This window comes from Scylla paramamosain, chromosome 7 (assembly GCF_035594125.1).
Source record: "Scylla paramamosain isolate STU-SP2022 chromosome 7, ASM3559412v1, whole genome shotgun sequence".
In the NCBI taxonomy this organism is placed as follows: domain Eukaryota; kingdom Metazoa; phylum Arthropoda; class Malacostraca; order Decapoda; family Portunidae; genus Scylla; species Scylla paramamosain.
The window spans coordinates 10366522-10377500 of NC_087157.1; the positions used below are offsets into that span (position 1 = coordinate 10366522).

Genomic DNA, 10979 nt, shown 5'->3' on the forward strand with positions numbered 1-10979 from the left:
GTTTGGTGTTGGTGGGTGCTTGTGTTCACTTTCTTTAGGCTTTTGTATAACTACTGCTGCTGCTACTACTACTAGTACTGATACTACTACTACTATTACTACTACTACTACTACTACTTATACGCACAAAACAAAAAATAAATAAATTTTGATATCTTAAAAACTTTATTGAAGTCCTCCATCTGTATAACTTTACCTGTTGATGTATTGTTATTACCCCTACTACCACTACTACTTACAACGCATAAAACATACAAATACTTTAGAGACCCTCAAATTTGACGTTAGGAACATAAAAAAAAAAAAAAATTGAAAAAAAAAAATAATAAAAAAAAAAAAATATATATATATATATATATATATATATATATATATATATATATATATATATATATATATATATATATATATATATATATAATAAGATTTTTGTGGAGGATTAGCAATGTACAGAAGAACATAAGAATATAGGAAAATAAGAGAAGCTGCAGGAAGCCATCAGGCCTACACCTGGCAGTCCCTGTATGAAACATACCTGCCTATTTCCACCTATCATCCCCATTCATAAATTTGCCTAATCTTCTTTTAAAGCTCCCGAATGACTCAGCACTAACAACCTGCTTACTGATTCTGTTTCATTCATCATTCACTATATTTGAGAACTTGTTACTATCTCTTTCTTGAACCTAAATTTTTCAAGCTTGAACCCATTATTTCTTGTTCTATCCTGATTACTGATCCTGAGAAGTTTGCTTACGTCACCCATGTTATAACCCCATACCACTTAAAGATTTCCATCAGGTCCCCTCTTAGCCTACGACTCTCTAAGTAATGTAAATTCAAAAGCTTAAGTCTCGTTTCGTAAGGAATACACCTCTTCTCTGTATCCTTTTAGTCATTCTTCTTTGTACTGATTCTCATCGACCTATATCCTTCCTGTAATATGGAGACCAGATCTGGTACGTAGTGTGTTAAGATAGTGAAGGAAAGCAACACAAGGGACTGGTAACAACGTGCAGAGACCAGGAGGAGGGTACAGAAGCAGTATTACAGAAAGGAGACTTGATGAAACAATGACTCGTAGACTGTGCCACCACCGCCCACCTCTTCCTCTCCCCTGTGTGTGTGTGTGTGTGTGTGTTCCCGCATGTTGACATCTGCCGTGCCCTTGTGTAATGTTCTGCCATATTCAATGGCAGGTTCTCTGAACTCTCTCTCTCTCTCTCTCTCTCTCTCTCTCTCTCTCTCTCTCTCTCTCTCTCTCTCTCTCTCTCTCTCTCTCTGTCATAATCTCAGGCATCTAGTTTCTCTTCATTGTGTTCATGACGCCAGAGTACTTGAGAGAGAGAGAGAGAGAGAGAGAGAGAGAGAGAGAGAGAGAATCCCCACACCCATGTTGTTGATCAGTAATAGTTTGCGACTCCTGACCAATCACATCCCTCCCTCCCTTCTCCACCCCTTCCATTCCTCTCTCCTCCCTTCTCCCACCTCTTGTTTATCCCTCCTCCCTGTTTAGCCCGGGGACAGGGTGGAATGGTTGCCCTCTACCTCCACCTGTTACTAGATGAGAGGAGGACGTCGTTTATCACTCTGTAAGTTTTGGTTTTGTCAGGACATAAGAAATATCATGTTTATCAAGTCATTTTCACCGTTTGCCGTACTGCTGTGTGTCGCCTCCCCCTCTCCCCTCCCCACTTTCCTGCCCTTTCACACACGAGCGCCGGCCAAGAGCCGGTCTTCACTGGTCGCGTGTACTGTATTCAGTTCAGTGCTCGACTGGCAGCGGTGGGTGGCACACGTCTTGCGTCCTGCTCCTTATTTTTTCTTCCTAACCACACTTCAAAATGAAAGTGTTCATCACCTCCTTCGTCATCCTTGCTGTGGCCGGCTCTGGTGAGTACGCGTGTGGAAGAAGTTTTGTTCCACTTTGACAAAGTGCCGTGATTATTTGTGTCGCTCTGGCTAAATTTTCTTTATAGTGAAACTTGCCCCGAGGCCGCCCTTGGCAAGGTGGTGCCGCTGCCTGTGCAGTCGCTACCACTAGCACTAGCCGGTCATGTGATGGAACGCCCCTGTTCTGGTGACCTTTCACGGCGAGGTCCAGTTTACACCGCCCTGCCGCACGAGTCTTCCCCTGGTGGTGCGCCTCCTCAGGGCGGAGCCGCTGCCGTGTGCCCGGCTATTTTGGTCCCTCACAATCCAAAGTAGAAACAGGCTTGGCACCAACATCTCTCGTTTCATCTGGTCGTCTCCCTGAATGAGCGTATCCATTGCCATTCCTCTACGCCCTCCCCTTGAGCGGCGCTCTTCAGGATCATCGGTAGTGGGTCACCGGCGCCGCCTGATAGGTTCATTTTGAGATTTCATGAAGGACTGCAGCTGACCGCATAATGCCAACAAGTGTGTGTGTGTGTGTGTGTGTGTGTGTGTGTGTGAAGTGCACATGTTTGACTGTCATAGTATTACAACTGTTTTATTGTTAAAGCAGCTATGTTAAATATATAAATGCACCAGTGAAAAAGGAAAAAGAGGGACGAGGGGGGGAGGGGAGGGGTGTTGCTCAACCTCTCAGCGGGCCGGGCACGCAGCACCGCACCCCTCGCGTCAGGTCTTGGGGTCTCTCTGGTGACTCGTCATTAGGATTACTCCCGCGTCGCCTCCTGTCGTCCACGGGGATAAGCCTGGATGCTGAGGTGATGAGGTTCCGGCTCGTGAATGGTTGATATAGTAGCATTGTATTCCTTGTCCAAACAATATTCCCTCCATAACTCATCTCACTGGTCTCCTGTCCCCAAAGCGGCAGTGAGGCTGTGAGGGTAAGCAGCGGCGGGACGCGTGGAGGGCGTCGGCGCACGCTAAGCACTTTCATCCTTGTGTTTCATCTATTGACTGGCTTCTTAAGTGGAGAGGGGACCTGCAGCCTCCCTCACTTCCTCCATTCCTCACCACCTGGTCCATGCCCACCCCTCATCCCCTCCCCAGCCCTTCTGTTCTGGTTACACATAATCCATTACCTGCCTGCTTCTCTCGACCTGTATATACCTGGTACTGTGCTGCCGCCGGCAAGCCAGCGGTGCGATGGACTCGGTGACTGCTTCAGAGGGTGCCGTATATGCTGCTGGCGTCGTAATTAGGGCGCTTACTATGCTGCAGTAGTGTCGTAATTAAAGTTGTTGATGTAGTAGTGGTAGTAGTAGTACTAGTAGTAGTTGTTGTTCAAGTACAGCATCTAATCACACACACACACACACACACACACACACACACACACACACACACACACACAGTCAATAGTCCCTTCTAGATTAGACTTACCTTTAGGATTAATGTTAAGTATTTCGCCACCCCCTATGTACATTTTCAGTTTGTTAACTGTCTAAATAATAAACCGATTATTATTATTATTATTATTATTATTATTATTATTTACAGTCATCTGGTTGTGTGTGTGTGTGTGTGTGTGTGTGTGTGTGTGTGTGTGTGTGTGTGTGTGTACGCGTCTTTGTCTCTGTCTCTGTATGTATGTATGTATGTACGTATGTCTGTCTGCATGTCAGATACAGCTGTCCTACACTAGAGAGCTGGGAAGTGAGGGAGCGAGCGTACACACACACACACACACACACACACACACACACACACAGAGGTTCAGTGAAAGTTTCTCAGTAAGGGCATCTGGGAGGCGACATCACACCTGACAGGAATAACAGCTTTCTTCCAAGCCGAAAGTAGACCAGTGATAGCGAGCCTGATGGGATGCGAGGACTGGGCTGTTGGTTACGTCACTCTCCTAACTCACATGAACCATTACTATTGAACACTTCCTCCTCCCCCTCCACCTCCTCCACCTCCTCCTCCTCCCCCCTCCTCCCCCTCCTCCTCCTCCGTTTGTGCTGAGGCGACGTGTCTTTTTAGAGGAAAGGAAGGCGGGGCAGGGTAGGTAAAGCATCTCTGGCGTCACGTTCACCTCTTTCGTCTCGTTTGTCCTGAGAGTAACAAGTGTGCTTCAGAGATTACATGTTAGGCAGCACCACCACTGAGAAAGAAACCACCATTAAAAGTATGATACCTGATTACTACTCTTGCTAATAATGTGATGTAGTTTAATAGTGTTTCAATTTCAAGTCTGTTTAGTGGGGATTCGAACACACTCCTCAATCGACCTCCAAGTAGATGCTAGACTGGAGGAACAGTAGAGGGAAGGATGAGCCAGACAGGTGCTGAGGGCAGACAAGAGGGAGAGGGAAGGGCCGGAGCTGGAGAGGGACGTGGCCTGGCTGGGATGGGGTGAGGCGAGGTGGTGGGAGAGGTGGAGTGTCTCCCTTAACCCTGCGACGGTCAGTTTTAGTCTTATGGGAATCAGAGCCAGGAAGAAGCGAGGTGTGGGTCACTGCTGAGGGTGTTAACCCCAAGCTCCTTTTCCATGTATATTGTTCAGTTCATTTTGATTATTATTTTATTTGCTGCATTCCGCCAGCCAGTATCCTCACCTGCGCTGCGATTTGGATAACTACTGCATTACTGTCTGTTGGATATTAACCCTACACTCCTTTTAATTATATATATATATATATATATATATATATATATATATATATATATATATATATATATATATATATATATATATATATATATATATATATATATATATATATATAATTTTTATTTATTTATTTATTTTTTATTTATTTATTTATTTATTTATTTTTTTTTTTTGCATTTTGCCAACATCACCACCTGCCCTGCGATTTGGTTAATTCCCTCATCATTGCCAGCGATTAGGTGGATTGGCAATTCCATGTTGATGAGTGTGTCGAAGGAGCCGTAAAGTGACGATCACTGTCTGAAGGTCACCTTGAATGTGGACCACAGGCGACAGACAGGACCGCGGCACTTCGGGCTTCTGTTTCACCGATACTCGATGTGGAGAAAAGTTAACAGAAGTGTGTGTGTGTGTGTGTGTGTGTGTGTGTGTGTGTGTGTGTGTGTGTGTGTGTGTGTGTGTGTGTGTGTGTGTGTGTGTGTCGCCTCTCCTTGTCAGCATGTTGGGTCTTTGCCAAAATTTAGTAAGTGCTTTTCTCAGCCACATTACGCAACGTGCTCTCTGGTGTGAGTACATGTTCGCCGCTGTACAGGAAATCGTATCAGCGGAATTCATTATGTATACTTGACAAACATTGGCATTCGATGAGCGTCGCACGGTCGTCATGCAAGGTTCGCCTCGCCACTACAACGCTTTGCTGATTAAACCATTGCTGGCATGAACCGTCGCTAGACACTTCTGGCCCTCCTGTCAAGCACTGCCCCCCGGGCCAACTCTGCTCTGGTTTCCTTCGTCAGTAGTGAATTCGTTTTGCTGATAATGAAAAAAGCTCGATGCTTCAGTTATACATTCACTGAACCACATTTTTCTTGTTAGTCTGCATTCATCTCGCCAAAATTCACAGGTCAGAGCTCAGGCTAGATGTTTCCTCTCCCTTCGTTTGTAGTACATTTGTTGTTTTATACTGGCAATTAAAAAGTTTGAGACTTCATTTAGACACCCACTGAACCACAAATTCGAATCAAGTCTGCTGGTCACAACCAGCGAGAGTGTCGGGGAATGTGATATGGGAGCATAACACTTGGCGGACAAAAACGGCACAAGAACTTCTGAACGTATGCAAGTTGTGCTCCACTGGCTAAAAAGTGAAGGAAAAAGTGGGCGTTGTTTTTTGCCTCGCAGCATCAAGGAGCGTAACTTCATTAAAAGATATTGAGACAGAGTTGAAGGGATGGGAAGTTGATGTGGAGAGGGGAGAAGAATGGGGAGCTGATGTGGGGAGGGGGAAGCAATGGGAAGCTGATGTGGGAAGAAGGAATAGGGAGCTGATGTGGGGGAGGGGGAAGGGAGGAAGGGATGGGGAGTTGATGTAGGGAGGTGGAAGGGATGAGGAGTTGATGCGGGCGAGTGAAGGGATGGGGAGTTGATGTGGGGGAGGGGGAAGGGAGGAAGGGATGAGGAGTTGATGCGGGCGAGTGAAGGGATGGGGAGTTGATGTGGGGGAGGGGGAAGGGAGGAAGGGATGAGGAGTTGATGCGGGCGAGTGAAGGGATCGGGAGTTGATGTGGGCAGGAGAGAGAGTTGAAGGGATGAGAGGTTGGTGTGGGGAGAGGAAAGGGATGGGGAGTTGATGTGTAGAGGGACGAGTACTTCCCTGACCCCTTGAGGCTGCTGCTGAACAAGTGAAGCAGCGACGAGGAAAGGAAGAGAGGGGAGAAGAAGGGAACAGTAGAAAGCGGGTGACGGAGGCTCGAGTAGGGAGGAGACGAGAGGGACAGACCTGCTATTAATATACTGTAGGCAGGGAAGAGGACGCTCGCAGCCCGGTGTAGGCAGTAGAAAACCCCTCATGTTATCTCGATTGTTGAGTCAGACATGCATGCCAAGTTTAAAATTATCAGTCCGTGCTGCAGCGTGTACTGTTCCCTCGCGTGTGGTCTACTGGTAACACGAAGGAACGCAAAGGAAGAACAAGCAAACCATAATTGTTGGTCCTTAACGAGGCTGTTTGGGATAATGTACACTATCTAAAGAAGTTATAGTATGCAGTTCAGTAGATACTTTCATTATAAACAGGCAACCCTCATGGTATCTATTCTTTGTAATCCTATGTAATCGCCCATAATCAGTTCATTCCCGCCACCACCAGCACTTAACACCACAAACAAAATAGCAAGTCTCACTATATCTATTCTTCCATTGTAATCATATGTAATCGTATATAATCAGTTCACATCCACCACCGCCACCACTACCACCACCACAAACAAACAGGCACTCGCAACAACAAAACCCTCACGGAACACTCGGCCACATCGTGATATTAAAGGCTGGCTATTCCGGGACGAGACGCGACACCACCACCACTGCTAATGGATTCAAGTTAATTTACGCGTGATGATGAGTGCTAACCTTCCTGCCACTCACCCTATTAGTGCAGCAGGTATAATGAGACTATATATAGACCTCGCATACTTCCACAGGCATGAGATATAGGAAGTTGCTGCAGGTACTGTCTCATGAACTCCTCTGTATAGCGTCTCACGAACTCTCTTCTGTATATTCTCTCAAATGTGTGGGTGTCTTATCTCGACTTCTTTCAACCATTTCACTGCGATATGAAACAATGAGCGGCACCAGAGGTAATGCATGAAAAGGAATAGATTTTACAACTTCTATCCGGTTCAAAGATTGGAGGTAGCTATAGAACAAGTAAAGATGTCTCAGGGTGATTATTAATTAAGGAATGGTGTACCAAATAGCAGTCAAGTGATTTAACAGGTATGAGTGAAAGTTATTGGGGTTTTCATGGTTCTAGTGATGGTTTCATAAGGGTTACAATGAGAAGCCAACTAGCCATAATTGGATGAAAGCTTTTGGTTATTTTTTGCATAATTCAAATCACAGTTTAATAAGGATTCTGCACCGTGAGAACTAGCTAGTAATGAGAGAAGTGTTATTAGGGAGTTCATGATTCTAGTGAATTAATAAGGACTGCTTCATGAAAACCCAACTATGTAGTTATGATTGAGTGAAAGTTGGGATTTTTCTTAACTTTAGTAATAATTTCGTAAGGACTGCACCAAGAGAAGCCAAATAACCATACTCGAGCTTGAAAGTTATTGGGATTTTACTCTTTTGATAGTTTAAGAAGAATTACGTACCATGAAAACCCAACTAGGTATGAATGAATGGAAGTTGATGGGATTTTTTTTTTTTTTTTTTTTTTTTTTTTTTCATTTTTTTCTTTATAATTCAATAAGGATTCTCTACACTATGGGAAGCAAAATAACCTTACTCGAGTGAAAGTTTAGTAACAATTTACTTTATTGATTTTTTACTAAGGATTTTACACCATGAGAATCCCTCTAGTCATTACTGTGGTCTTTGAAAACAGTCCATGAGGCACAGAGTATTTAAGATCACAAGCCATAGACTCATTCAGGTCCCACTGCCTCATTTAAAGGTCGTGGTGTCTCGTGGCTTTACGGGAACCACTTTCTAAACCACCACCCCTCCCTCACAGTATTTAATCTCGCCATCGCCTCCTCCCACTCCACCTTCCCGTTCCACCCTCCCCCGGCCGTCAAGCCAGTAGTATTCTTGTGTGTTTAGTGATGTTGTAATTGTGTTTTTAGATGCATTTGAATGTCTCTGTGTGTGTGTGTGTGTGTGTGTGTGTGTGTGTGTGTGTGTGTGTGTGTGTGTGTGTGTGTGTGTGTCTATCGCTGCTGCATTCCGCCTTTACCTCTGTTTCTTTTTGTTTCTCTTTCTCCAGGTCTCTGCTTCCTTCTGTCAGTTTGTTTCTGCGCTCCCTCTCTCTCTCTCTCTCTCTCTCTCTCTCTCTCTCTCTCTCTCTCTCTCTCTCTCTCTCTCTCTCTCTCTCTCTCTCTCTCTCTCTCTCTCTCTCTCTCTCTCTCTCTCTGACACTGAAATATTTAATAATCTACATGAACTCATCCGATAACACATAAAACATTTGGATAATTTAACATTCAATTCCATCCCCAGTAACGATAAAAAAAAAAAAAAAAAAAAAAGATCACCACTATTCCTTCCCCTTCAGCCTTGATCGTATTCTGAATCACTGGCCATTGGAGTTCTTATTTTATTTCTAAGGAGACAATTCCAGCGCTGATGTAGTGAGTCCTTGTCCTGGTGGTGGTGTGGGATAATGATGATAGGTGATGTCGTTCATCGACACTTGCGCAGAGTCAGGTAATAAGTGATAATAGGCGTAATGATCGTAATATTTTTTTTCCTTAACAATAATTGTAGGCCCCTCTTTGCCAATAAGCAGCTAATAAATAGTAATGATAAGCATAATGATAGATATATTTTCTCAGAAAATAACAAGAATTGTTAATGGTAAGAAGCTTATTGATTCTAGTAATTGTTTTTCTTAGGCATAAGTAGATACGAAGAATAATCAATAATGAGCTTGATAATAGTAATAATTGCATTTTCTTTTCGACATAGATAGAGGATAAGTAATACAAACGACAGGCATAGCTGTAAAGAAATATGATATAGTGTACTTCCACGAAAGCTGCGTTTCTGTATCTCTTTAAGCTTGATGGAAACGCTTAGCTCTCTCATTAGAACTCATTTTCAAAGGCCACAAATTCTCAGTCGGTTCCTTTTGCTCATTTTCCCGACAGATGAAGTAGAATCCTTGATAAACTGATATAATCCTTTAAATCTTTCTTGGAAAACCCTAATAATTTCTCTTGAAGCTGTTAAACTGTTAAAATTACTGAAAACATCCTTTAAAACCCTAATAACTTCCATTACGGGCTGTGAAAATTAGTGAGAACACCGTTGGAAATTAATAACTTGGCCTAGAGCTTGTTGAAATTACTGAAAATCCTAAAGACTTCCATTAGGGCATGTTAAAAGTAGACGAGACGCTGAAATGCTAGAAGAATACGACCCCTCAGTCACATTTGCACCGCCGATTACGTCTGCGGCAGGCTGTGAAGGGACTTAAGGAAAAGAGTGACGGTGGAGACAGGGTGTCCTTGAGTGTGTGTGTGTGTGTGTGTGTGTGTGTGTGTGTGTGTGTGTGTGTGTGCGTGTGTGCGTGCGTGCGTGCGTGCGTGCGTGCGTGCATTATTGACATACTTGTGGCTTGGGCTTTGCTATCTTGGCCATGTCACACTGGGCGCCTTATGACCCTGCTACCGTGGTGAGAGAACTAATGTCAGTCAGTCAGTCAGTGCGTCAGTTCATCGTTACACTCCTCTCTTCTGTTCCTTGGTGGAAGTTCGCCGTTTACTTTCTTATCCATCCCCAATTCGTACTGCACTCCTCTCCTCCATTGCACGATAACGGTTCTCTCTGCTTTCATTTCAGTCGTGCCTCGTTCATCCTCTGTAGAAGAAAAAAAAAAAAAACTCCAGCTTCATCTTGTTCATAGTCATTCCATGCTCCTCCCCTTCCCATGACAAAAGTCCACAATTCCACGTCTTCTTAATCATGATACTCTTTATCCACACCGTACAGTCTCTCTCTCTCTCTCTCTCTCTCTCTCTCTCTCTCTCTCTCTCTCTCTCTCTCTCTCTCTCTCTCTCTCTCTCTCTCTCTCTCTCTCTCTCTCTCTCTCTCTCTCTCTCTCTCTCTCTCTCTCTCTCGTAGACTACTATTAATTCTACACGTGTACATATACATTGTAATTTTTTTTTTTCCTGCTGCTGCTTTTCTTAAAATATTTCCCCTCTCTCCTACGTTGGTGTCCTTGTTTAGCTGCCTACAGTGTTGACGGTATGCATGGTACGCTATACTTCTAAAGGACACCACGCATAGGACACGTTGGGACACGTCATATCACAGCCATTATCCCACTCTAGACATGTGCAACTTTCCCCGGTGGACATCTTTCCCCAGTCGGTATATTTGAGAGATTAAATTATTTTGCGATGGTTGGATATTTGAAGAAACCGTTGTAAATGGTTCGTAAGGTTAGGTTAGTGTTTAAATGGCTAAGAAAAGGGGGAAATGTCTGGAGAGAGAATTATATTGAAGGGAAAATGTTTGGAGGGAGGAAGTGTCCGAAGGAAAAAAATCGGGGAGGAGGCGAATGTGCAACACTCGGGCACGCCACGATTGTCTTCTCGTGACTGAACCATCTCCGCGTGACGTGACGCATTCCTCAGGACCAAACAACATCGACTTGACTCGTGCAGGATATTACTGATGGAGAACGACTTGCGCAGGTTAATAACACGAGGATGTTATTAATCAAGAACAAGGATTTGATTAACGCCATGTGATTCTGCCTCCAAAATCCTGCCCTTATGTTTTGCTAAGTGTTCGTAACACCAACGTGAAACTTCGAACTGTTGGTTAATATGTGCACTGTGCATTACTTCACGAAACGAAAATACAAAAGAAATTTAAATATAATGAGTAGGAAGTCATATTTCTTATATCT

At 44.0% G+C, this 10979-nt stretch overlaps 1 protein-coding gene across 1 annotated transcript in view; it reads left to right on the top strand.

Annotated features, from left to right (window-relative positions):
* The first annotated feature begins 1713 nt into the window (after nt 1–1713).
* The window catches only part of LOC135102057 (uncharacterized), a 23147-nt gene continuing 13881 nt past the window's right edge, over nt 1714–10979 (top strand). Inside the window, exon 1 of the mRNA XM_064006715.1 lies at nt 1714–1893. Within this exon, the coding sequence (XP_063862785.1) occupies nt 1845–1893 (49 nt within the window). The 5' untranslated portion in view covers nt 1714–1844. The remainder of the gene's footprint in view (nt 1894–10979) is intronic.